The following is a 27,930-nucleotide window of genomic DNA, read 5'->3' on the forward strand; positions in this document are numbered from 1 at the left end:
ACATGAGCCTTTAAGTTGACCAAGTTCACACTGAGCTAGGAAAAGCCGGATTGCATCCTTTTAATCCATTTCTTATCAGCTCATGGCTGTTTCCAGAAAATGAAAAGTATAGAGTACGTAAGAACCACAGGCTCAGGTCACGGCTGAGCCATGGCTTTTAGGCCTCTGCTCTTGAGTCAGATGGGCAACAGAGCCAATGCGACTGTGCGGGATCAGCCGTCTGAAGGGTTGACAAGTCTACTTGACACGAAATTGGAGAGGGGCATATATGGGGACTAAAAGGCAGTGTTTAAAAAAATACAATAAAGATGAAATAAAATACAAAAAAAAAAAGAAACTAGACCATCGTTTCAGTACCCACATGTACGTTGGGTCCTGTGTACCTGTAAGTGTCTCATGCTTTGCTGCAGGAATACTTCCAATCAGCTTGCTTTCCCTTCCTGGCTCCTCCCCCAAAACACCCTTTGGGTTTAGGAGAGACGGAAAATTCTGCTTGTTGCTTTTGCCTGAGCTAGAGTCACTGATCATTCAACAAACACTATCAAGTCCCGTCTCTACTGCAGACACTGCACGTGCCAGTGGGGGTAAGGCATCATTTATTCTCTGACTCGATGAGAAAGAAGCAAAAGGAAGCAGAGTACAACAGAGTGTGTTTGGAAAGACGTTTGATAAGTGGATGTATAAATTGACATCTGTTATACTACAGGAAGCCTCAAGACTGCGGGGTGTGACCAGGAGACGGCAGGGTGTGACCAGGAGGACGGCCAACTAGGACGGGGGAGGTGGGTGTCAAAATGAACATTTTCTTCTTCATATCAACCTAGAATCGTAATATTTGCTATTTGTATTTTGCTCTTCCAGATTCTGCCACTTCTTAGCAGCGGCAAAGGGCAGCAAGACTGTGTGTGTGTTTAAAGTAAATAAGGCTATCTTTTTTTAAAATAGTGTTTTTGAAAGATGAAGGAATTAATCATGAATAAATATGTGCAGGGCAAGGTGTTGGTGGCTGGGGGAGGATGGGGCTGTTCGCATGAACGCCGTAGCTGCTTGCATCGTCTCGGTGCAGATGGAGAACCTGCCAGCCTCCTGAGAATGGATTCTGGGGAGCCACCAGCAGGCCAGGTGCCCAGGTGCTGCGGCCCCTTTGGTCCAGATGCTTTGGTCCGCCCCCGCCCTCGCTGCTCACTCAGACATCGTTTGCTCACTCCTGGTTTCTTGTTCTTAGCTCTCATATATGCTTTGTGAACCCCAGGTTGATTATGTGGCCTCTCCATTCAGTTCTTGGCATAAAAATTCCAAATGGAGTTCCATAAGAGGAGTCCAATGGACCGCCCCATGTATTCATGCCAGGACCCTAGCCAGCCTGCAGATTAGCTGTCTGTGGGAGCCCCGCCCACCTTGGTCCAATGAGCTGTGGGCCCAGAGTGGTCCTGTGACTCCCAGCATTGCTAACAGGGAACAGGGCAGACAGATTCACTTGGAAGGGCAAGTGGGCTGCAAACAGGCATCTCTCGTGTCGTTTTATAGCTGGGCGTGGGCTAAGCCATCTCCATGTCCTTGGACTTCAGAGTTTCTGAAGACAGAGCAAAGACAAACTGCTCAATAGGCCCCCAGACTTCTCCACGGTTTCCGGTGCCATCACCATCACCGTCACCAGGAGATCAGGACAAAAAGGGGATAAAGGGTCTCTGGGTGCTTTGAAGCTCATTTAAAGACAACTATTTATTGAGCTTCTTTGATCCACTAACTCTTGAATCTTTTTTGGCATGAGATGCTAGGGGGGTGGGAGCCTACTTTTAAAAATATGTATACTTTTTGGAGTGCTTAACTGTGCATTAACTAGCAGATCTTCATAAAAACACTGTGGAAGTGGTGCCATTCTACAGAGCTCAGAGAATTTCAGTTGCCTTTCATTTCTTTTTCTCCTTTAATTGCCCTGACGAGGATGTCCAGTACAACGCTGAATGGGTGTGGCTACAGCAGATACTCTTCCTCTGTTCCTGATCGTAGTGGGCCAGCATTCATCCCCTCACCACTAAGGATGATGTTAGCTGTAAGTTTCCTGATAGATAGATGTCCTTTATCAAGTGGAGGAAGTTCCTTGTTATGCTTAGTTTCATAGCTACGATTCTTAAAATTCCATTTTAAAAGTGGGAAGATTAGAACCCTGAAAAATTAGGCAAACTGTTCCTCCGATTTTAGATAACTAGTTTAGAATACGGAGAAATAGTGATAAGAATAGATTCAGAACCCAGACTGCCCAGGTTCAAGTCCTAGCCTTGCCACTTACCTGCTGTAGAATTTGGGGCAAATTATTCACTGTTTTGTGCTTGAATTTACCCATCTGTAAAACGGGGATAATAATAGTATCTACCATATTAGGTTGTTATGAGGATTAAAATGTGTAAATATTTATGATATGCTTAGCACAGTGCCTGGCTAATAACAAATGCTACATATTTTTTCTTATGTTCGCTTAAAATTCATGAAAGACAACTAGATTCTGCTTCAGGATGCAGGCCAACCATGCTGGCCTCCAGATATGGGTTCTACTCCATCTTTCCCCCAATGCCCGCCATGGTTGGGGGCACAGTTAGAACGTTAGGCTGGTAGAATTATCCCCTAGCCCAACCAAGACAGGAACCCCTTCTCTCTGCAGCACCTGACCAGCCCTTGGCTGCCTTGTGAGCAAGAATTCCTCCGGCCGGTTGTACATTCAGGAAGCCTGAATTTCCTAATTCCGGGGAAGACCCGTGATGTCTGTTAGGTGACAGTGAGATTTCCCAGGGCTGAGAAGCTGAGCTCCTGTGTTCACTGCCTGCACTGCTGGGTCCTCCAGCTGCTTCCACCAGACACTTGATGTAGCATTTGCAGCTCCTGGAATAGTCAGAAATAAACTCCATAGAGTGGGCTTCCTGGGGCGTGGCACCTCCCCTTTCTTGCCACTAGGGAACTGAATTAGGGGCAAGGATAGTGCTGGCTTTTCTGCCCTAACAACTACCCTGAGTCAACACCTGAATATACCCTGGGCCCTTTTTATTGAGCCCATTGGGGGCGGGGGAGGAATTAGGTTCAGTCCTTTCACAGCATGTTTTTTTTTTTTTTTAAGATTTTATTTATTTATTTTTAGAGAGGGGGGGAGGGAGGGAGGGAGAGAGAGAGAGAGAGAGAGAGAAATCAATGTGCGGTTGCTGGGGGTTATGGCTTGCAACCCAGGAATGTACCCTGGCTGGGAATCGAACCTGGGACACTTTGGTTCCCAGCCCGCGCTCAATCCACTGAGCTATGCCAGCCAGGGTTCACAGCATGTTTTTAAAAAATTTAAAAGTACTGGACACGTCTGATTCCCAGGAATTCTTGGCTAGGAAACCCCCTGGTTTCAGATTGAACATGAGTCGTCCCCCCCACTCCCCCACTGAGCAGCGGGATACTTTGCTCGCTTTAAAGACTGTTACATAAGTAAGAGATGGGTTCACTACCAGCAGTCAAAATTTTCATTGAAATTCTAGCTCATGGGAATGTGAGGACTGGTTCAGGATTTAGATGTTTAAATCCCCTGAACTTGGCAACTCTGCTTTCGCTTTTCACTAAATGCTGTAGTTTTGGATTTAGAGAATTATGCAAAACACACTTGCAGCACCCGTTGAAATGGGGTGGGATCCCCAGGTCCAGCTCTGTGCGCTGATTCACCTTCACCCTTTTTTGCTGATGGGGAGGGGGGAGGGGCTCTTGAAAATGAGCTACAGGAGCCTGAGCAACAAGGTCTGTGGCTTTCTTAGTTCCAGGACTATCCTTTTTTTAAAAAAATCACTTTGAGAAGTGCAAAAGTCTGCCAATGTCACATTCGCTGTGTGCATTTGGTAACAGATGAATGTGCAACATTAAGGCCTGTTTATACGACTAGCGATTGCACTGCAAAACCATCAACAGCTCACAGCCCAACCAGCCTTCCAAAATATTAGCGTGATGCATTTAAAATCTGCAACTTTGCAACGAGGTGCCCACAAAGTCCCTTCCTTGAATTTGCATATTTTTGTACAAGAACACAAAGCGTTGAAGTAGGATTTTAGCCTGTTTTACATGCTAAAAAAAATGGTCCCCATTATTTGCTTTGCTTAAAATGCGCACTCAAAACTTTATTAAAAACATTTTTCAAAAAGAGTTTCATAAAGCTAGACATCAGCAAGGCTCGACGAAGGGGTGGAAAAATGGATCGTATATCTTTAACCCGCAAAAGTTAAAAGGCTTTTTTTTTTTTTTTGGTTAGCTAACAATGGAAACTTTTTTTTTTAAGTGTTTCCCTCCCTCGGTCTTGCCAAGCAATAGAAAAAAAAAAAAGAAGAAAAGAAAAACTTGTTCCGCTGAGTTCAACCCCAGACAGGCTCACAACTTCCTTCCTGCTTTCCTCCCCCAAACCCCCGCCTATCACCCTCCTCCCTCCACCACCACCGCCCCCCCAACCCCGCCTCAACTTTTTTTTTTTTTTTTTTTTGATACCACATTGAACAAACACTGAAGTAGCCCTCGGCGGACACCGACTGGGCTGGTATCTCCAAAGCCGAGAAGGGCGTGCGGGGCCGACCCAGCGCCGCCGCCGCCTCCGGGATCGCCCGGTCCCAGCCCAGGGAGTGTTTTTCTTTCTTTCGCACTCTCCTTTTTGTCTCCCATAGCTCGGGGAGGAAATCATTTCTGAGCTTTGTAACTTTTAAAGCCATCTTGTTCTTGGGCCATGTAGTCTGCACAGGACCCGGGAATCTGAGAAACTGCAGGTAAGTTTGGCGGCATTTTACTGGCTCTCGGTTCCGAACCCTGTTTCCCCTCACTTCCAGTCTGGGGAGAATCGGAGCGCTCCGGGTTTCGAAAAAGCGCACAGAGGAGGGCTGGGGGCGGGGGGGGCCGGGAAAGGGGTTTGATTTGGAAGGGTGGCTCGGAGTCGGGGCGCGGAGAGGAGAGTTGTCGGTGTTCCTCCTGCTTGCCTTCCGGGCCGCGGGCTCCGGGCCGCGGGCTCCGCGCCGCCTTCCCCGGCGCGCTCCGGGCGCCCCGGGCGCCCCGGGCGCGGGCGGCCTGGAACCCCCGTGGGCTCTGGGCAAGGCTGCCCAGGATGCGGAGAAGCCCTGTGCGCTTGGCCGCGCTGCCCGTGGCTTTCGATATCGGGCCCCTGGGAGGTTTGCAGAGCCGGGGCTCCCGCGCGGCTGCAGCCACGCACGCCCCGGAGTTCCCCGCAGTGGGCTGGGGTCCCGGCGCCAGCAGAGACAGCTGTGTCCTCCGGCACAGGGGGTGCGGAGGCTGACTCGCTGGCTGCGTGCAGACACACACACACACACACACACACACACACACACACGCCCCTCCGCAGGGGGCTACGGCAGTGGGCAGCGAGTATTGGTTCCGGTACGGGCGCGCGCAGGCGCGCCCACACTCACAAAACACACTTGTTTGAGGACAGGCAACAAAGCCGGCGCCCAGATGAAAAATGCCTTGGCTGAGGCCCCGCCGCGCGCCCAGACCATCATAGGCGGAGAAACACAGTCCTCAGGCCAGGGCCGGGAAGGTAAACGTCAGGCACGCAGGGTCCTCCCAGACCCGGCAGGCGGAAGGCAGCTCCCGCTCAGGTTCGGTCTGAGTCGGTCCCGGATGACCGGAGGGTGGAGCGGGGAGATCCTGAAGTCCAGGGGCGGGGGAGGCCCCGGTATACCCAATATCACCAGTGTTTGCTCAGGCCGAAGACCCGGAGAGGGTGGATGAGTGTCCTCACTCGCGGAGGCAGCCACGCCAAGCACACAGCACACTTAAGCACAAGTAGTTTTGCATCATCCCCCGCCCATCCGCGTGGCTCCAGAGACGAGTCTTACAATTTGGAATGTGAAGGCTGCCCCGTACGCATCAAAACCCAGGGTGTGGGGTGGGAGCACAGTTGGGAAAGGCACACCCACCACCGTGCTGGCCACTGACGCTACGAGGGTTTGTGTCCCCAGTCGGTAGGTGGGACATCCAGTGGCACCCGATCCCCGGCAGATTGGGGATCCTCAGGTTGAGTCGTTCGCTCCCCCTTCCCCACACTGGTGTCCTGATTTTTCTCCTTGTGTCTCCACAGCGGCGCTGTTGTTTATGGAGCTTTGGGCGGGGGCTGAGCCCGAGGTCTTGCCCCTCGCCAGCCGCCCAGGCCATGCCACTGCGTCTGTCCGCGGAGCGGCGGCCGCCGGGCCTCCGGTGCTGAGCTGGGAGCCGCGGGAGGAGGAGGCGCGGGCGGCGGAGCCGGAGCAGGAGCCGCGGCGGCGGCGGGCAGCGCGGGACCCAGTACTATGGCTGTGTACTGCTATGCACTCAACAGCCTGGTGATCATGAATAGCGCCAACCCGGTGAAGAGCGGCGGCGCCCCACGGGCCAGCAGCAGCGAGACACCCCCGCCGCCGGGGAGCGCCGTGTTGAGCCCCGGCAGCGTTTTCAGCCCCGGGAGAAGCTCCTCTTTCCTCTTCCCCCCAACCGAGTCGTTGTCGCCCGAGGATCCCGGGAGCCCCGGGGGCTGGCGGAGTGGCCGGCGCAGGCTGAATAGCAGCAGCGGCAGTGGCGGCAGCAGCAGCAGCAGTGTGGGCAGCCCGAGTTGGGCGGGTCGCCTGAGAGGGGACGGGCAGCAGGTGGTGACCACCGGTCCCCTTTCCCCTCCAGGGCCGGAGGAGGCCCAGAGGAAGCTGCGGATCCTGCAGCGCGAGTTGCAGAACGTGCAGGTGAACCAGAAAGTGGGCATGTTCGAGGCTCACATCCAGGCGCAGAGTTCCGCCATTCAAGCGCCCCGCAGCCCGCGTCTGGGCAGGGCGCGTTCGCCCTCCCCGTGCCCCTTCCGCAGCAGCAGTCAGCCCCCAGGAAGGGTCCTGGCTCAGAGCGAGGAACGGAGGACCAAGTCCTGGGGGGATCAATGTCCAGAAACCTCAGAGGCCGACTCCCGGAGGAGCGCTGGGGCGTCCCGCGCAAGCCTTTCCAAGGACAAGGAGGGAGTGGCCCCTTTTCCCTGCTTGGACTCCGCGTCGGGATCAGGGGCTCAGGGTTCATCCGCTTCCGTGATAATTGAAAAGGGGGTCCCAGCCAGACCCCACTGTGGCTCACCTGTAGCTATGGAAATTGACAAAAGGGTTTCCCCTCCTTTGGGAACTCTGAGCTGCCAAGCTCCCGCGTCGGGGCTTGCTGGAGCGAACTCCGTGATGGCCACAGAAGTGGCAGCTAGAGCTGCATCTACTGGGACACACCATCCGCACAACTCTGCCCTCCGTGAGCTGTCTGAGAGGCCCCGGGAGCTCGGGGGTGTACATCCCCCAGCCCTGTTGGAGAGTCAGGGGCAGTTTCTGGGCAGTGGGACAAGCCCAGCCCCTGAGAAGGGCAGGCAGGGTGATGCAGATCCCCCCGGGAAGGTGGGGAAAGGAAATCTGCCCAGTGGCTTGCAAGACTCCGGGGAGCCCGAATCAGGTGGAAGGCCAGAGGAGAGGACTGTGGACGCACAAAGCTCAAAGCCCTCTGAGGCCCCGAGCTGGTTCAGGTCGTCAGGAGACCCGGGCTCTGTAAGGCCCGAGGTGACCCACAGTGTGGCCGCAGTGGTCGAGGAGCCGCCGCAGAGCTCCAACAGAGTGGATGAAGAATCTGCCACACGGGGCTTGCATGGGGGCAGCGGCTCAGCACAGCCAGGTGCAGGGGAGGTGGAGGTGGGAATTCCCGCTGGCGGCATGCTGGAACCTTTGCCCTGTTGGGAAGCAGCAAAAGATGTGAAAGAACCTCAGTGCCTTCTTGGGGTCCGGGTGGGTGTGCAGCCTGGGAGCTCCAGGGCTCACCTGGACCCCATGGGGGAAGCCCCTCAGGGCTGGACGTGTGGCACTGGGGTACAATCCCAGGGGATCTGGGGAAGCCCACCAAAGGACAGAGCCACCCGCCCCAGCCTAGAGCTGCTCTCCCCAGAGCAGGCGGACAGGTCCTCTCCGAGGGAGGCCTGCAGCCCCAGCAACATACCTGCGGTGATCATTACAGACTTGGGCGCCCAGGAGGACGGGGTCTTGGAGGAGACCCAGGGCAGCCCCCTCGGCAGCCTTCCCCTGAGGAAGCTGTCCTCTTCCTCTGCCTCCTCCACTGGCTTCTCCTCCTCCTATGACGACTCCGAAGAGGACATCTCCAGTGACCCCGAGCGCTGCCTGGACCCCAACTCTGCCTTCCTCCATACCCTGGACCAGCAGAAGCCCAGAGTGGTAAGTCTTGCCCTGAGATTTTTCTGGAAATGCTTTCATGCCCTATGTGTCCCCTGTTTTTCTGGCTTTCTACTGAGTCGTGAAGACTCTGAGGGGGGCGACCCTGGGACAGTCACAACTTACTGTTCTCTCCAGGTGTGTTGGCTGGGCAGGTGCTTAGGCTCTGACCATGCACTCTGTGGCTTGGGCAGTGAACACAAGTCTCTTCAAGGGCTATTTCCATGTGCATCTTAAAAAACCCTTTTTACGGTACCTCTGGTAGGTCACCACTCACTTCTTGGGAGGATAATATTCGTGATTATCCCCACCGAGAGGGAGCAGGGCTGCCAAGGGTAGCGTTTGTCCCCGGCAAACCACTTCATCCTGCGATTCTTCTAGGCAGAGGAAAACTGACAAGCACGTCATTGAATTAACTCAGCCTCTATACGACGAGGCCAGGAAAGTGAGCGGTGTGATTCTCTGCCAGGGTCCTGAGACCTATAGCTGTGGTTGTGGTGGGCCTGGGGGTGAAGAACCACTCAGCTCCAGTAAGCTAAGTCGGGACATTGCAGTGTTCGTGGGGTTGGCGTAACTAAGATACAGTTTGCCGTATGCATTGAAAGGAAAACCATGCTTTTGCATTTCTTGAATCACAGAATGTTCTGTTAGGTCGAATTGCCTCAGATAGGGACCTGGGTGATATCTCTAGGGTGGACAGCACCTAATGGATATGCTTGGTGACTGGTACAGGTATATTTCGTCCCACTGACCTCTTGTTCTGGCTGTGGCTGTCGACAAGAGTTTACTTCTATTGTGGTTAATCTCAGTCCTCGGCTGTTTTCACTCTTAGGATGATCAGAGTGTTTTACGGAAGACGTAAGCGTTGAAGCTAGCGCTTCTGAAAAGGTCTGGACTTTCTCTTAGCTTTTCCAGAGTGTGGGGAATTTCCTAGCTCAGCGTACAAGGGGTTCTTGTGCTGCCTCGGGGAAAGTCTGCGTCTTATTGTGGCAGGTAGCCGCGTGATTTCGCCTTGAATATCCAGCACTATTCATTGTACCTCAGCGACTTAAGCCGCAGCAACTGAGAACTTTATATTTCTATGCTCTGCATCCTTGTCTAAGGTATTTTGGACCCGAAAGCATGTTTCTCTCCCACTCCCACTTCAGATGTCACGGTCTGGGTGCTTGAAGGCCAGGCATTTCTTTTCCTGGAACTCTGCTTTCTGTCGATGACGGGGGAGTAAACGTGTCCACAAAATCTGGCCTCAGTCAGCCTGGCTTTCTGTGGCCAGGATGGGGCCTCCGGCACGGGCTCCGGGCATAACACCTACAGAGGAGGGGCGGTCCACCTGGAAGAGGATGGTGATAAAGGACAGGTGGAAAGGGTTTCTCCCTGGAGCTGGGGCCCAGCTTCCCCTGCCTCCTTGCCTGCAATTACAGGCCCAGCGAAGGGGATGGTCCTCTGTCCACCCCTGCCATGTGCGTTCCAAACCCTGAAGGTGGCATCACTGGCACAGCCCAGACGCCTTCACGCGTTCTCCAAGTTTCCGTTCGCCCTTTCTGGTGGTGGACTCGCAGCTTGTTCTCAAGGCAGTTGTGTGCCTCTCGATGTTTGCAAGGGGCTCTTGCCTGGAAGTGACTTAAAGGGGAGCTAAACAGTGACAGATGACACTTGTTATTTTTCACTTGTCGGAGGGAAGCCGGTGCAGAAACCCAGAGGGCAGAGGGGTGTTCTCAAGGTAGCTCCCGGGTCCGGAGCTACCCGGGTAGCTCTGGAGGTAGAAACGAGGCCTGCCCTTTGTCCAGCTCCCCTCCCACGGTCGCACAGGTTTCCAGACACCCAGAGGGCGGCGGGGCCAGGGAGGAGGAGTCCCCTGACACCTTTGCTCTCTGAATCACATGAAGCTGACGGTGCATGTTGGGGGCGGGAGAAGCGCGGACAACCAGCTGGAAATGACAGGATCCTGGGGATGTTCGAGCTTCGGGTTGAGTGTTTGCTTGAGAAGCTGAGTTTTCTTTCGTACAGATGGTTACGGTGGAGACTTCCTTGTGACACCGTAATGTCTGCTCATTGGGTCAAAAACCCCTCGACTCCCTGATACTGACATTTTGTCTGCAGGCAGCCAGACATCTTGATTGGCTGGGCCTTTTGGCTGGGCTTTTCAGGGTTTTACAGATAAAACCTGAGCCAGCTTTGTCTGAGGCGCTAGAACACCAATGCTCTGTTCTCTTCTCGGGCCTTTGCAGCTTGTTTTTAAACATTTATTTATTTACGTTTAGAGAGACGGGGAGGAATGGAGAAAAAGAGGGCGAGAAACATGATTGGTTGCCTCTCATTCACACCCCGACTGGGGATCGAACCCACAACCCAGGCATGTGCCCTGCCTCGAACCTGTGACCTTTTGCTTTGCAGGATGACACCCAGCCAACTGAGCCACACCAGTCGGGGCCTGCTGCTTGTTTTTATGCTGCGCTCCAGGTCCACACACCCTCACACACGCTCACACATATTCACACACACACACACACACACACACACACACACAGATGTTCGAAGCTGCATGTTCAGCCTCCCAACCCCTGGCCCTCGGAGGTTTCGATGCTGCTCAGCCTCTCCTGAGAGTTAAACCTTCCGTGCCTGTGTGACAGGCATGTGCTGCGGGGGAATGACCGGCGGTGTGTGATGCTGTGTGCAGGCCCAGGTGACAGCCCAGCGGAGGCTGACGCTGGCTGCCTTCTCGGCCCGCCTCCTGCCTGGTCTCCCCGCGGCTCATCACAGTTGGGAGTCCCAGAGCCCACATGTGGGGGAATCCAGAGGGCCTCCCTCCAGTTAAAAACACAGTGAAAGAGCAAGCCGTTGGGAAGTGCACTCTGAGGATGACTTCACCACTTAGATTATACAAAGTAGCAAAGGCCTTCTTACTGGAAAGGAATGTGGTGGGAAGGCCCACTCTCCGTGGGAAGGAGCTGGCTGGGAGGCCAGGGCACCTCTCAGAAACACACAAAGCACTTCAGGCCTCGTCTGCTGTGGCTTCCGATGAGCCCGACAGATACGCCTGCCCCTGAAATAGAGTGTTCCAGGCTTTCGCACCCGATGTCTGTTTGTAAAGGATCAGACACTTGAAATTTGCTCGGAAGAAATTACCGCATGTGTTGTGTTCAGTGGCTTAAATGTGGGCACGTTTATTCTTCACTGGGGTCTGAATAGAAGCAAGTTGCACTGAGCAAGGGTGGTGTTCTCACTTGTTCTTTAAAATAACCCAAGATTAATCAGCAGTTCTTCACTTGCCTCTGTTACTCCATTTAAGAGTATCTGGGCCATTGAAAGTGCCAGCTTAAAGCACTGTATTAAAATATGTGCGCATGTTACTTTAAAAAGATTTTATTGATTTGTTTCAGAATTGTGCTATCGCTTATGGGTACAAAAAAAACACCCCAAAACAAAATGTTGTCCAAATTAGCCGTGGGGTGGAGGGTGATGAATATATAAAGAAGTGTGATACAAAATCTCTGGCTTTTTGGTGCTCTCTACTTTTGAGGGTCACTGGAGTTTTGTTTTGTTTTGTTTTTGTTTTGCTTTTCTATTGACTAGTTTTGTCTTTATTTTTTTTCCAGTTATGGTTGACATACATTATTATGTTATTTTGGGGGGTACCACATAGTGAGTAGACATTTGTATAACTTACAAAGGGCTCACCCCAATCAGTCTAATACCCATCTTTGTTGTCGTTGTTTAGTGAAAAACTAACTCATACAGGTACTAAAAAATTCAAACGGTTTATAAGTGTCATAAGTGGTTTGGAAAAGTATACAACTTTTATTTGTGGGCAAGCCAGATTAAAATTTAAAAGCCTTAGAGGATCACTTTTTAAACATGAATGCAGTGGTGAGGACTCATAAGTAGAAAACTCCTTTCTGGACGGGGATGCTGCAGGCCCAGACCTGGGGCTGGGGTCCGAGTTCAAGAACACGCAGTTCTTCAGATGGGGCCCCCTTCCTCTGGGTCAGGTGTATGGAGAGGACCTTTCTGGCAAGGCCTCAGTCCCTTCCAGACCTGGGAGGACCCTGGGTCCTTCATGTGAGGACCTGGGTGTTACTCAAATCTGTTTAGGGACAAAAAAAAACCAAACAAAACAAGACTCAGAGAGACAACGGGACCCGAGGACACATTCCCGGGCTCTTCGCTCCGGCTCAGTGTCCTCCTTCTAAAATGTGATTGTGGGATGAGGGCGGTCTCGTGAAGGGGGCCTGTCTAGCTCTCGCTCTCTGTGACTTTATAATCCTAGAGATTTGACTTAAAACTTGATGTGTGTGACAAACACTTCGGGGTGTCTGGAAGTGTGATGAGATTCCTTCGGTACAGACCTCAGGCACTGCGGCCGAAACCGGGCCCATTTAATTTTGTGCTTTTACTTTATAGCCGTTCATGGATTTGCTTCTCTTCTCTCTCTCTCTTTTTTTTAATATTTTATTTATTTATTTTTAGAGAGGGAAGGGAGGGAGAAAGAGAGAGAGACATCAATGTGCGGTTGCTGGGGGCCGTAGCCTGCAACCTAGGAATGTGCCCTGACTGGGAATCAAACCTGCGATGCTTTGGTTCGCAGCCCGAGCTCAATCCACTGAGCTACGCCAGCCAGGGCCTCTTCTCTCTCTTTACGGGAAGATCGGTGCTTGGTAATTTTACACTGAAAAAAAATTGTCATCAAAATAAATCATCAGTACGATGCCCAAGATCCTCATTAATAATTAGACCGATAGTAGAGGCAGTGCTGGCTTGGCACCAGGACATTAACCCAAAAAGTAGAAAAACGCTGTTACTTCAGGGTTTTGGCCTCCTCGGATATTTCAGTTTGGAAACTGAGGCTTTGCCTACGCCAAGCCAAAACATCCCTTCAAAGGTCTTTTGTTTTGTATCAAAGATAAAAAGTAAGTCAGCCAGCTAAAAATTCTTTCAAATGGTGGTGGCGATTGCAGGGAAAAAGAGCGGTGTTCAGGCACTGCAAAAACGCAGCTCCAGAGTCACCGAGCCTTTGGGTTTTCTAAGAAGAACATAGAAAACCAGTCAGTTGCTGCTTTGAGAAAAATGTATTTCAGGTGCAAGATAAACCCTTTTCAGAACTTTTGTCTTGACGCGCTGAAGCGCCTCAGAGTCACGGTTCTGATTTTGCTGGCGCCTACCTGTTGTGTGCAGTTACAGATTAGATTAGTTCTGTGTAGTTTATTTATATTCCTGGGAGCCTCGATAACACTGTTTAGGTGTGTTTTATTTTGTTGGGTTTTGACTTGGTTATCTACAGGGAGAGTTTTTTTAAAGCGTTTCATGGAAAGAATTTTGTATCTTGGTAGAAGAAACTTGGTAGACTTCGGGTAATCCTCGGGAACTTGAACTCAGAGAAACTCTTTGAAGTCCTGTTGCAGCCACACCTCACCGTAGAAGGCTGATAGGACATGAGACCTCGATGTCATGGGTCACACTCACTGTGTCCGTCACTGGTGTGCTGGCCGTGATTGTCATCCTGACTAGGCTGAAGTGGCGCAGCTGACATCATGTAAATTCGGGTCTGGAGAAGACTTGAGAGCTCGTGTCTTCCAATATCCACATTTTACAGATGAGGGAAGCAAGTCCAGAAAGGATGCAACATAGTCACAGGACCCACATTTAGTTCTTTTCATTTAAAAAAACTTCGTTAGTGTATAAGCTCCTTATTCGCCTTGGGAGATCTACCGTGGCTTTAAACACAGCACATATTTTTAAAACATTTGTTAAAGGAATGGGTGAGTGAATGAAGGGATAGATGAGAGGCAATATTTCGTTATCTGGTAGGCAGACATGACTCGCCTCTTCGCACAACTACTTCAAAATGACAGCTAAAATACAGAACAACCATCCCTCGGAACATGAGAAGTCAAGCTGAATGGGAGTCTGACAACTACAGAATTAAAGAAACCACATCCATCCAGACTGGTAGGAGGGGTGCAGATGAGGAACGGTCTGGTCCCACACCCACATGTGATGGCTAAACATTTGGGAGGGATATCTCAGGAGTGAGGAGTCCCGGCCCCACAGGGTTCCAGTTCCAGGAAGACAAGTCCCCACAACTTCTGGCTGCAAAAATCCGTGGGGACTGAGTGGGTGGAAGAAACTGCTGGAGTCCCATCAGTTCCTCTTAAAGAACCCACACAGACTTACCTACTTAGACTCACTCCCTCTGAGCTCCAGCACCGGGGTGGCAGCTTGAAAGGCACCAGTGGTGCATGGGGAGGAACTAAAGCGTCTGATATCAAGGTGAGCAGGGGCCATTGTCCCTTTGTTAAATCCTTCCCCCACAGAGCCGATAAGCTGGTGCCGTATCTGAAACTCCATCAACCTGGCTAACACTGTAACCCGCCTTGGAGATCCCCAGACTTACCCAACTTACCGGTCCACCCAAGCTGCTTTTCCATTTGAATGGCTGGTCTTGTCTCATGCTTCACAACTTCCTACATCCTATCAAACAAGCAACAGCTCATTTCAGTGAGCCCCAGGCTCAGCACTAGCAGCAGCCAGCTTAGGTTCACAGCTTAGCTGTGCCTGGGAATCTCCAAGCCCAGCACAAGTAGCGGCCATCCCAGGCTGCTTTATAGCTTATGCAGGGTACCCCGGGTAAAGCACGGGTGGGGGCTGATCTTTGCCTGCACCACCCAGGAAACCCCAGGGCCAGCACACCCAGTAGATAGCTACAGACCACATCGGAGCACCTCCACCCTGCATCTGCACAGCTGATCCTCCATGGAGGGCGGAGGTTGATGGGCAGTGGTCATAGGCAGTCCTTGCAGCTAACGGGCCTGGGTAAATCCCTCCCACTGATCTGCCAACAGCAACCAAGGCTCAACAATGGTGTATTCAGCCCACACAAAGGGCGTACCTCGAGTACCCAGTTTGGGTGTTAGGGGAGGCTGTGCCCCTGGACCCTACAGGACAACTACTACATTAGGCCATGCTACCAAGACACGGAGTCACAGTAGCTCTACCTAATACATAGAACCAAACACAGGGAGGCTTCCAAAACAAGAAGACAAAGAAACACAGCCCAAATGAAAGAACAGATCAAAACTCCAGAAAAGGAGCTAAACAAAATGGAGGTAAGCGATCTTACCAGATGCTGAGTTCAAAACACTGGTGATAAGTATGCTCAAGGAACTTAGTGAGGGCCTCAACAGCATTAAAAAGATTCAGTCAGAAACAAAGGATATACTAATTGAAATAGAAACCAATTTACAGGAAAACAATAGAGTGGATGAAGCTGAGGATTAAATAAATGGTTTGCAACATAAAGAACCAAAAACAAAACCCAATCAGAACAACAGGAAGAAAAAACCAAAAAAAAAAATGAGGATAGTAACAGCAGCCTCTGGGACAACTACAAGAGGTCCAACATTTGCAACACAGGGGTGCCAGAAGGAGAAGAGGAAGAGCAAGAAATTGGAAATATATTTGAAAAAATAGTAAAAGAAAACTTCCCTAATTTGGTGAAGGAAATAGACATGTAAGTCCAGGGAGCACAGAATCCCAAACCCACTCCAAGACACATAATAATTAAAATGCCAAAGGTTAAAGATAAAGAGAATTTTCAAAGCAGCAAGAGAAAAGAGTTCCCATAAGACTGTCAGCTGATTTCGCAAAAGAAACTTTGCAGGCTAGAAGGGATTGGCAAAAAATATTCAAGGTCATGAAAAGCAGCGACCTACAGCCAAGATTGCTCTACCCAACAAAGCTGTCATTTAGAATCGAAGGGCAGATAAAGAGCTTCCCAGACAAGAAAAAACGAAAGGAGTTCATCATCACTAAACCCTTATTATATGAAGCGTTAAAGGGAATTATTTAAGAAAAAGATCAAAACTATGAACAATAAAATGGCAAAAAATACATATTTATCAACAATTGAATCTGAAAAACAAACTAAGCAAACAGGAAGAACAGAGACAGAATCATGGATACGGAGAGAATTTTGATGGTTGCCAGATGGGAGGGGGTTATGGGGGAATGGGTGAGGAGGTGAGGGGAGTAAGAAGTACAAATAGGTAGTCACAGAATAGCCATGGGATGTAAAGTACTATATAGGAAATGGAGCAGCCGAAGAGCTTATACTCATGACCTGTGGACATGGACAATGGTGTGGGGATTGCCCAAGGGAGTTGGGGTTGCTCAGTGGAGGAGGGCAAAAGGGTAAAAATCAGAAGAACTCTAATAACAATCGATAAAATATAATTTAAAAAAAAGAAATAATGTGTGCATGTGTGTGTGTGTAAAGGTTCAAATCAATAAACCGGTGTTCAGTAAATAAACAAAATGATGACAAAAAAGAAAAAGGAAAAGAAATGTTGAACCCTCTGGAAGAGGCAAGCTCATTGCTTATTCCTGTGACCTTGACCCATAGGAGTAAGAGTGATGGGCTCAGGTTTAAGAGACTTGGGGTGAAATCCCAGCCGACATGTGGCATGCGAGGCCCCTGAGAAAATGGGGAGAGTAGGTGTGACTCCATGGGGTGGTGAGAGTTCAGCGATGCAGTGTCTGTGTGTGAGCCCCTGACACAGCTCCTGGCACATAGAAGAGGCTCCGGAAGTGTCGTCCAGGTGGGGTTGGGAGACGTCTTGAGTATTGGTAAGGAAGGCAGCGTCTGCCTGGAAAGTTCGTCAGGCCCCTCAGAAGAAATGCTCTGTAGTAATCCTAGGGTTTAGTTTAGGTCCCACTTTCATCCCAGTACAGTCGTGGAAGAGGATTCTGTCTCAGCCAAAAAAAGACCGGAGTGAAATTAAATTTCTCCAGGACAGGTGCGCCCAGCACGGGCTGTTGTGGAACCACAGTTTCATGGAGTGTCTTTTGTGGAATGTTGAGAGCAGGGCCGGCCTTGCCTTCTGTGTAATCTGTTTGTGGGTGTAGTTTCCCTGTGCTCAGCCGCTGAGTTGAGGATTATTGTAAGGCTGGGAATCGAAGAGACCTACGGGCACATGGCTTGCAGCAGAAGCGGTATACAGGCCTCAAGGAATAAGGTTGACGGCTGACATGGTTTTGCAGAGTTTATACATGGAAGACCACGATGATGTTTCTTACTTGAAGGCAGGGCCTTGCAAACTTTCTCTGATGAGTAATGACTCATCATCATCATCATCATCACCATCATCAGTTTACTGGTAAGCCAGCACATAGGGTATTGACTAACTTGTGTGGTGTGTTGCTCAACGTTGTCATTAAGTCACTGTTAAAAACCCGATCTCTCCCCTCCATTGAGCTTTATTTTGTTGACTGGATCTCCCTTCATGGAAATCCAGTCAACAAAAGGCTACTAGTCACTATGTACTATATATTTTTTATTTCCTGAAATTTTCACTTGTTTTGTTCCCAACCCGTGGATAATCTTCACAAGTGACCAAAAAGTAGAAACTACAGACAGTAAGCAAGCAGAATGAACCACTCCAATTCATAATTGTGTACCATGTTTTAACTGGGGGTGGAGGGAAGAGGACATGTTTTTATTTCCCCGCCTCAGAATACGTAAAAGAACTTTGCACGGCACATGAGGTGGTGATGGTTAATTTTCGACTCAAGAAGATCCTCCCTCGTGAAGTTCACTGTTATCCTGTTCATCTAGCATTTTACTTTTGTGGTAAGATTCTGGGTGGAAAGGGAAAATCTAGCGATACAGCATCTGAAACAAAGACATTGAGATTATTTCCGTTGACCTGGTGACTAAGATTAGGGTTTGCGTAACCCAGAAATGATAATATGTATTAACGATGCAGGGTACAGTCTCATCCTGGCCCGGGAAAACGCTTCCAAAAGGGTGGTCCATCTGCTCACATGTACAAAGTTGGTCTTGATGCATCAGAGCACAGAAATGAGGTACTTTCGTGTCTGGTTTTTTGGGGCATTGACATGGGTGTTTTGTTTTGTTTTTAACCCCATCTTAAGGGATTCTCTGCATTCTGCACACACACACACACACACACACACACACCCCATCCATTTAATCAGAATGAATAAACTGATTGTACTGTGTTCCAAGAAGAAGCTGTAATACATTCTATAGCACCAGCACTTAATATTTTCAGACACTCTGGGGCGTCCTCAGCCTGCCCCCAGGGCAGAGGGGTTCAGTTCCCGGGTGACTGGCCATCCACCAGCCTGATCCACAATCCCCCTTGGTATGCCGGGAGCTGGTAGGACCTGGACGATCACAGGAGAGGTCACTGTCCCCCCAGGCAGTTCCCACCAAGTGTTTTTCCCATTACACCGACATTCTTTCCAGGTTCAGCCCAATTTGTTTTCTCCTTTTCTATGGCAATTGATGACTGAGCACTAGACTGTAATTCAGCAGGGTCTCCTCTTGCGTGCTTCTGGTAGGAGGGGGTGTTCGTCCAGTCCTCTGCTACGTGTGGCGCTGTACTGTTGTCTTGTTTGCAAATGAGCTATCTGAGGAGTGGATTTAATAAAACATGCCCCAGCCCTGTGGGGACAGGACAGGGGCATGGGTACGGAGAGGAACTCGGGAGTATCACTTCTGTAATTCTTATCTAACCTGAATCTATTAGCAGGAAACTGAAAGGGCCTGTGTATGACAATGAGATAAACAGTCTTAACAATGTCAAGTGGAAAATCCTACTGAAGCCAATAGTTTAAAAAAAAAAACAAAACCACTGTCTTAACTATAGGGCTGGGAGGTTTGGTTGAGACAGCAAACCCCGGGACCCTGATTGCTGAGCCGAGGGTGGGGAACCTGGTTGCTGGGTGTGAAAGCTGGGAAACTGGGCAGACAGAGTTAGGGTTTGAGAAATGATTGAAACTCTCACAGATAACAAAGTTGGCTAAGGCAGGGGACCTTTTGAATGTGTTGTAATGGATAGTTTCGTCTGTATGAGGCCACTGGGATCTTTCCCTCCTCTTGGACATCATTGGCATGGTCACAGTGCTCCTGAGTATTGAGCGTTTGGGTAATTCCAAGCAATTGAGGAGACCCTGGGCCCCTCCCCCAAGAACTCTGCTGGGCGTACCCTGGGAGTGCAATGAGCTGGGAAGACTAGTGACTCTCAGAGTGGGTCTCTACTGGCTCTGATGTCTCCGTCTGTCACATGGAGACACGTCCCTTTCACGGACGCAGACGTGGGGCTGCCCTGCGTGAGCACAGTGCTGGTCCTCATCCACCCTCTTTTGGGCAGCGGACATGCCAGCTTAGTGGGTGTGTTGCTGCAGTCTTCCTGCTGGAGGAGGTCTTTGTGAGCCTCAAAGGAGGCAGTCTTTGTAGAGTCCTTTCGAGAGAATGTGTTTTGTTTTGTGTTTTACTCTTCACCTGAGGACATTTTTTTTCATTGTTTTTAAAGAGAGAGGAAGGGAGAGAGAGAAACGCAGGTGTTAGAGAAACATTGATTGGTTGCCCCCTGCCCCCTCCACAACCCAGCACGCCTGGACTGGAGATCGCATGCACCCGCCCAGACCCCTGGGGACCAGGCCCGAAACCTAGGCGAACCCGTGGCCTTTCGGTCATGGGATGGCGCTCCAACCAACTGGGCCACACTGTCCAGGGCCAAATTAGTTTTCGTTATGAGTGCTCTGACGTTGCTTTTCAAAGCTGCCCAGGAGAGGACGGGCAGGGACAAGCACTGCGCTCATGCAGGGTAGCCCCACGTCTGCGTCGGTGAGAGGGACATCGGTAAGAACCGCGTCAGCAACAATCCCCATGTGCACAGAGGGGCCCGTTCTGACACGGGTGGCGCAGGTGGGTGGGACGCAGGGGCGCGTCAACAGACATTCTGGATTCCATCCTGGTCCCGCTCCTGCGGCTCAGCATAGCCTCCTCCTGCCTCGGTGACCGCCGTGGCCAGGGTGGACTGTGCACGAAGCTTCCTGCCCCCGTGGTTTGCTGACTCTCGTAGGAGGGGGTGCAGACGACGGACAGGAGGGAAGAATGGAGCGAGCCAGCAGGGAGCCGCAAAGCGAGGGTCTGGTGTTTCCGGAACGGGGCTCTCGGCCTCTGAATAATCGAGAGGAGACTGCATCCCAATGCATCCCACCTGGAGCTTGAGGACATTTAATGGGAGCATTGATTCTTCCTCTACCATGTGGTGGTTTTCTTTTCCGTGTGCTGGGAGGTGAAAGAGCGGAATTCAGCAAAGTCACGAGCTTTTCAAGCAGACATGACATTCAGCAAATATATCCTGGGCACTTTCTAAGTATGGCTAGGCCCGGAAACCTCTGCACACAGCTGGACCTCTGTTCTGGTGGCTGCCCACGTTGTGAAGTGGACTTGACCCCGGCGGCTGCCCAAAACAGCAGGCACTTATCTGCCACCTCTGTCTGCACATACTTGTGCCGAAGAGAATGGCTTAATTGATGCTGCCCCTGTCCTTGGGGCTCTGCCCTCTAACCAGAGTTGCCGCCGACAGACATGTTTGAGATTTGCAAAGCTCAAGGACAAGCTGTATAGCCATTAAACAAGCATATTCATTAAAGATGAGTTCATAAAGAATGGCCCGGTGTTGGCTTAGGACGTGCAGGGAGTCCCAAGCGTGCGCTGTGGGACAGAGGAGTGGAATTACGTTAGGGCGACAGCCATTGGAGAAGGAGTCCGGGTAAAGGCCTTGAGGGTTTGCTTTCTGTTCGGAGTGGTCAAGCTAAGGGATTATTCTGGATCCAACGACTCCGGGAGGTTGGGAAGAAAGAAGGCAACTCCCCGCCCCAAGCCTTTATGCCTCGAGCTGAACTCCACACAAACTGACGCTCCGCTGACAAAGGGTCAGTGCCTGGGAAACTGCCCCGACAGTGTGCTCTGGTGAGGCTACCACGGGGCCTCGGGAGACGCCCACCACCGCCCCAACTGGAGAGGGGCAGTAGGTGTTTATGAGCCTGAACCTTTGGGAGGGGAGGGGAGGGGGCACAGAGGGCCCTGGTGTGGAGTCACGACAGTCCTGGGTTCGAGTCTGAACTCTACCACTTCCTGACTGTGTGTGACCCTAGAGAAATGTCCTACCTTTCTGCCCCTCAGTTTCAACAGCTGTGAAATGGGACAACTACCACCTGCCTTAAGGTTGTGAGCCGTAAATGCAGTGAGAGGTGCCTGGCACAGCGTGCGGACACTCCCGGTGCTCGGTGAATGGGAAATGAACCGCACGGACGTCCGTCCGAGGCCACCATGCTGTCATTCCCCTGCGTGCTAACGGAGCCCCCAGCTTCCGCCATTCTCTTCGTTCTGGTGACAGTGAAGGGCGGTTCCCCGGGGGAGTCTCGCGTGCTGGTGGCCTTCCTCCCCTCGAAGAACAAGCGGGGTCCCAGGCTGAGTGTTGCAGGAGGAGGAGTGTGCGAGAGTAGGATCGTTCTGCTGAGCGAAGTGCGGAGATGCTCTGTCCACTGGAGGGGAGGGAGCCTGGGGCCAGCCAGACCTGAATTCACACCCTCCCTCGATCCCAGACCTTGGCAGGGACCCACCTCTCTGAGCCTGAGTTTCCTTGCCTCTAACCTGAGGATAATGACCCGCTCTCATGGGCTATTATGAACACGAAATGAGATCATGCGTCTCAAGTACCTGGCACAGAGCAGGCTTGGATGGAGGGAACCCCCTGTCCCGGGCGTGCTCCCCCCCCGCCCCGGCTGTTACACCAACTTGCCATTACTGAGTCACCCCATCCCTGTGCAGCTCCCTGTCCCCGATGATGACAAAATAGGCAGCAGGATTTATTTTTCCAAGGAGGTTTCTCAGTTGCAGGAGAGGCCTCACTTTGTTACCAGGGCTCAGAACTTGAATTTAAAAACAATCCGCTGTATTCAGCTGCTGCGAGGGGTGTCGGGTTACACCCCCTCCCACCCACCCCACCCGAGCCCCGGCCTCTGTTCTGTCTCAGAGGTGGAAACTGGCTGAGGTCATGGGGGCGGGCACAGAAGGCCCGGCTTTGGGGGGGGGGGCGGCGCATGGAAGTCTCGGTCCTTTCTCTCCCCTCCCCGACCCCTCTGCCGTCAGAGTCACTGTGGCTCGTAAGAGGGAGAAGGGAATATCCACATGTCACCCCTGCTTTGCACAGCTGTGGCTCTTCTTGCCAGGGGGACCCTGAACACGTGTGGGACTTACCGGCCTGCATCGCTTCCCTGTGCTGTATCTGGTCCGGGCCAGACACGTGTTTACGAAAACAGGTTCTTCCTGGGATTAAAGAGATGCTTTCTTTCACCGCACACCCGCCTGAGGCCTGAGGGCCAGGCTGGGGGGCTGGGGGTGCGGACTCTCTGCAGCCCACTCGCCCCCCCCCCCACCTCCTCTCTCACGTGAGCACTTCCCCAGTCACTGGCCATTCTTTGCCCTTGTCCTGACTGAGCTGCCAGGACCCTGGGCCAGACGTGGCTTTCTGGGCTGTTCCTCAGGGCTGGGATGGTGGCGTGCAGGGAAAACCCAGTCAGGAGGCTAGGCCCAGCTGCACTGACCCCAGACATACCTAGGAAGGCCACGGGGACCCTGCGCAGTCTGACGGGAAGTGGGGCCGGCTGGTGGCAGGCTCCCCGGAGCAGCTAGGCTGTTCCTCAGCCAGACATCATCGCAGCCTTGGGCACCCTGCCTGCCACACACGGGCTAGGCACTTTGCTAGGCACTTGATGTGCGACTTGGAAATCCCTCTCTCCTTCTGGGCTGGGATACGGGGCGGGCAGCCTGTGGTGTTAACCCTTGGGGTGCACATCTTTCCTGAATGCCTCACCTGCTGGCACCCCAGTGTGACTCTCAGGTGTCTAAGCACCGAGCAAAAGGTTCCTTCCTGGGGCGGTTTTGGGCCACGCGCCCTCCTGGTGATTCGGGTCTCAGGCTTCACCTATGCTAACATCGCCTCGGAGGCCCAGCCTCCTGCCCTTTGCGAGGATGGAGGGGCTGATATCTGGGAGGAACGAAACCACCGAAAGAACTTGTTGGCCTGTGGCAGGCTTGACCTCAGAGGCGGTCTGAACGGGGAGTGCGCGGGACAGTAACTCCCTTGTTGCCCCAACCTGGGAACACACACAGGACGTAATTAGTTAGCTTCGATCCCGGGCCAGAGCCATGGGGAGCAGCATCTGGATGCTGTTTGCACTGTGGTGTCACACTGCAAGTCAGATCAGCCTGCCCCGTCCGAGGGTCCCTTCCCGCCTCACTGCAGGTTGCTGGCTCCCGCCGAGGAACTGACGTGGTCCTGGGGGCCCAGAGGTGCTGCCCGGCACCCTTTCTTTGGCATGCTACACTGGCCTGGATTTCCTGGCCTGCCACCCTTGGCCTCAAATACCACATCCCCAGGGGAAGGCGGGAGAGTGAGCCTCACCCAGGAATCGCAGGGGCCCTGAGGGTGGATGTGGGTCACCCCGGAGGGAAGTGCCCTGGGTGTCCCAGGTTGCCCGTTGCTGGGGACTCCATTAGCCTGACCTGACCTCCGAGTGTGGTTTGTGGATGTGTGGCACTGACTTTGGAAAGAAGATTCCCAGGACTTCAGAAACTAGTTCAGTATGCCTCCCCGCCGTGACCAGGTTTTATAAAAGAAAGTGCGAGTCCCGGGATGAGGCTTTAAAAATTCCATTGCACACAGGGTGCGTGGAGGGGGCCCGGCTCACCAGTATTTCTTCTGAAATGCACCAGGAGCTGGGGTACCACACGTTCAGCACGCGTACACCGCGCTGCGGCTGTTAAAGAGGCCGTGCCGTCTCGGACCGCACCAGGGTGATATCAGAGCAGCAGCTATGCCTTCTGAACCATCGGACGTGCGCCAGGCGCGTGCCAGAGATCAGTTCATTGGATTTTTGCAAGGTGCAACCTATTTTCCTCCTTTTACACCAAGCAGGCTGAGGATCCCACAGAGGAGGGTGCCAGTCTCAGGAGCAAGCTGGTCCGTGGCCAGGCCGGGATCCCTCCTCTCTGTCATCCGTCACCTGTGACCTGGAGAGCAGAGGAAGGTGGTGCAGCTCTGTGCAAGAGGGGGCTGCGTTGCTGGGCTCCTGCTTTAGGAGGATGGGGACTGATTGCACTAAAGGCAGAGGAAGATGGGGGACGGAGGAGGGCTCTGAACCACGCATGGCCTTGGGGGTGGCTGAGGGAATCGGATGGCTTGTTGCCTTGGATGTTTTACTTGGGGGCATGGCGGGGCAAGGGAGTTGTCTTCACATCGTTGCCCTGGGGCAGCGTTTTAGTCTGGTCAAGATCAGTTTTCTATTCACAGAACTGGGAGAGGATTGGTTTCCTTCTAAATGAATGGGTCTTTGTACAAAAACACAGACTCGGGAGACAGGGAACCACAGAGGAGTGAGCTTCTGGGCCTGCCTGGCTGCCCCCCCGGCCTGGCAGAGAGGAAAGCGGAGAACTCCTAACCCGAAGGGGCAGCGGAAGGTTAAAGCTCCGCCCCAGTGCAGACAGCTGGGCAGTGAGCCCCTGACTGCGGAGAGAGGGGTGGGGAGGGCATCCAGTATTTGTCCTGCAGCCAGGGCCTGGGGACCCCGCCTGCCTCCTCCGGCAGGGAGTGGGAGCAGAAGAGTCAGCGCTGCCTGCAGGTGGGGGGCGGGGGGGGGGGGGGGTCTCAGCAGGTGGAGATCCTGGGTCTGTGCTTGTCTCGTTTCCGTGCAGACCACCCAGAGAGAGCGTCAGGGCCTCTTCATTTCTTAGGTCATTTTGTGCAGCCCTCGGGCATTCTGGACCCTTTTAAACCACCCAGGTACAAGCCCGAGGTGGGTTTCTATTTCAGACATAACACTAACACCTACACGGGAACTGAGTGCATCAACTTGCCTTACCTGCCTGGGGGCACGAGTTGCATCAGGAGACACTGGATGAGCAAAGGGAGAAAGTTGATTCCAAGGGGGCAGGGCGCAGGAGGCCCAGGCTCTCCGTAGATGGTCGTTTCGGGGCTCTTTACGGACCCCCAGAGTTGCTCTGCACTGCTCGGTGGGCTGAGCTGAGAGTCAAGGGTGTGAGCTCTGAGAATCCCGTGGCGCCTCTTGAGAGGAGCTCCCGACGGCGCCGCCGCAGCGAGGTGGCCTCCGTGTGAGTGCCACGGCACTGCCACCTGGGATGGTGAGCAAGTTCAGCCGTGGGTGGAGCGACCGCCAGGTTCTCAGGGATTCCTTTGCTCGAGCTCGGAGTACTCCGCCTCAGCCTTGCCATCTGAGATTCCGATGAAACCGTCACTTTTCGGAGGGGGCATCTGTGTTGTTTCCAGTGTTTGGGCTGTTAGGAGCCAGGCGGCCGTGAACGTGCGTGTACAAGTTTCCACGTGACCGTACGCTTTCATGTCTGGGTGCTAAGTGGTCAGGAGTGTAATTGCCGGGTCCCATGGCCGCTGCGCATTTATTTGTTTCTTTAAGAAACTGCCGAACTGCTCTCCGGTGTGACTGCGCCATCGCACGTCCCCGCCAGCAGCGGGGGTGCGATGCGGCTTCGCCGCCGCTCCCCCAGCACGCACTCCGATAGTTACGCAGGGCTGCCTCATGGTGGTTTTAGTTTGTTTTTCCCTAACGGCCTTGAACATCTTTATGCGCTTATTTGCCATCTGTATACCCACTTCATTGAGACGATTGGGCTTAAAAAAAAAATAATTCCACAGAGGTGCTGTGAGAACACAGGCAGGTGTCCAACACCTTGGGTGCTAGCCCCCCCCCCCCCCCAGCCCCGTGTGAGCGTCCTGTGTGAGCCTCGCTTCTCAGGGCTTTAGGCGAGGGTGCTTAGTCATCTCCGAGGCCCCTGCGTGCCCCAACCCTCTCAGCCCCCCCTGGGCTGGCTCCCCACAGCTATGTCTCCGTGGGATCCCACCAAAGCCGACTCACAGGTGCTACATTTAAGGAAAGGTGCCTGTGGGTTGTGGGGCCTGGGCCCAAACAGACAACTATGGAGTGTCTCCCTGCCACCCTGCCTGGCCCCCTCTGGGCCTCCCTGGGAGGCTGGGGCCAGGCCCAGGCCCCTTCCCTGTGGGGCCCCTTCCCGCTTCCCTCTGTGTCTCTAGCGGGGCCTGTGTTTCAGCCTGAGTTTTGCAACACGGTCACACTGCAGGTCCCAGAAACACTTCCCTTATGTCAATCAAGAAGAAAGGAAAAGTGTGTCTGTAACCTACAACGGCCAAGACAGTATTGACTGAAATACTTTTTCTCTTTCAACCCCCCATTGCACCCTTTTCACCCCTAGGCTGCCTGGCAGGGTTGCTGATTTTTTTTTTTTCCTTCTGCCTCCTGTCTTGGACGGGCAGCAGGAAGTGGTCTGGAGGGCTCCTGGGATCGATACCAGTTTCGGGACCCACTGGAGGGTTCGGTGTTCATCGGGAAGTGGGGTCGACGTCATCTGCTTGAGAGCATATTTGTTTGGGTTTTCCTGCTCGCTGTGCACGGGACTTCACGGTATATGAAGTACGCATCCTGAGTCTTCCTCCCGGTGAGTCACCGGAAGTGAAGAGGCATGGTTGTTCCTCCCCTGGTATAGTGAAGCATAACACCGGCAGAATGAATGTCCTTTGGTGCGTTTGTACAGACGGGCTGTCACAAGGAAGAAATCGTCTTCTCTGTGGACTTAGAGGGGTTTTTGGAAAATGGGCAGAAGAGTGTTACATGCATCCCCGGAGCCCGGGGAAGTGGAGATAGTCTCGTGAAGGCAGATGGTCACAGGCTTTTCGCACAGTCCCTGTGGGCTGTTAGAATATTCCAGAACATTTGAATGGTCCTTTGATCAGACCCAAGGCCGAAGGTGTAGCTGAATCCCATGGTGGGTTGGTTCAGAATATTTCTCTGCTTTGGCAACTTTTTGAAAACTTAGGTTTGGTTCTGGTTTGAACTTGTTCAGTGGACTTCAAAGAAAAAGAAAAACTCTTGTTACATTCTTGATTCCAACTAAAACTTGGTATGTGTGCTTGGTTTGAGGTTGGATAAATGACATGTAACAGGGCCGTTGGCGAGCAGTTCCTTTGGACCCAAGTCCCTGTTCCAGATAGCATCACTGCTGTGTTTTCCGTGAACTTGCATTCTTCCAGGATGCTGCCTGTGTTGACCTCATGCCTTAAACATTTTGGTTAACGAAGAGTTACGATACTCGTATTTGCGATGAACTGGAACAGACAAAATGCTTCCCACTACAACTAGCGGAGGTTTTGCTCAATGCACAGACTTCACCTTTTGGGGCCCAGGCAGAGGGTGGTCCCTGCCCTTCGTCACCAGCTGGGCTTCGGGAAAGGGCGAGTTCTTTACTTGGACCGTGCCCGCACTCCCACTGTGTGCCGACCGCGTCACAGCTACGCTGGCCCGTAGGGGTCTGTGCTGAGTAAAGCTTCGTCGCTACCTTCCAGGAATTTTCACTGCAGTGGAGGAGGCAGGTTCCAGTATCTAACATCTATTATTACACATTTATTATGCAGTAGGTCTCGAATGAGGAGTTACATGCCTAAAATACCAGGATGGATACCAGGGTGTGAATCCAGGCATTCTTTCTGTAGAATAGCGTTTCTCAGCTTTGGCGCTATGGACCACTCTTGGTATTTTTTTTGGTCTGGGGGCCTGTTCTGGGCACTGTAGGATATTTAGCAGCATCCTTGATTGGTAGCAGCTCCTCATGGTTATAACAACCAAATGACAACCAAAATCGTCTTCAGACATGGTCAAATGTCCCCTGAGGGGCAACTCGCCCCTGTTGAAACCCACTGCTCTAGCCCTGGCTGGTCTGGCTCAGGTCGTGAGTTCGATGCCCAGTCAGGGCACGTACCTAGGTTGTGGGCTCAGTCTCCGGTCA

The 27,930-nt window shown here is 52.4% G+C and overlaps 1 protein-coding gene across 3 annotated transcripts in view; it reads left to right on the forward strand.

The window, feature by feature from the left end:
- The first annotated feature begins 4,461 nt into the window (after nt 1-4,461).
- ITPKB (inositol-trisphosphate 3-kinase B) overlaps nt 4,462-27,930 on the forward strand; it is a 102,354-nt gene continuing 78,885 nt past the window's right edge. For 2 of the 3 annotated variants that reach the window (XR_004900816.1, XM_028531281.2), the window contains exons 1-2: nt 4,462-4,769; nt 6,095-8,225. Coding sequence is in view for 2 of the 3 variants with exons in the window: in XM_028531281.2 (XP_028387082.1) it covers nt 6,303-8,225 (1,923 nt within the window). In the remaining variant the exon portion in view is untranslated. Of the gene's footprint in view, nt 4,770-5,434; nt 5,552-6,094; nt 8,226-27,930 lie in introns of those variants that run through there. The other variant, XM_036016101.1, reaches the window with a different exon arrangement.

The sequence above is a fragment of the Phyllostomus discolor genome, chromosome 15 (genome assembly GCF_004126475.2).
Source record: "Phyllostomus discolor isolate MPI-MPIP mPhyDis1 chromosome 15, mPhyDis1.pri.v3, whole genome shotgun sequence".
Taxonomy (NCBI): domain Eukaryota; kingdom Metazoa; phylum Chordata; class Mammalia; order Chiroptera; family Phyllostomidae; genus Phyllostomus; species Phyllostomus discolor.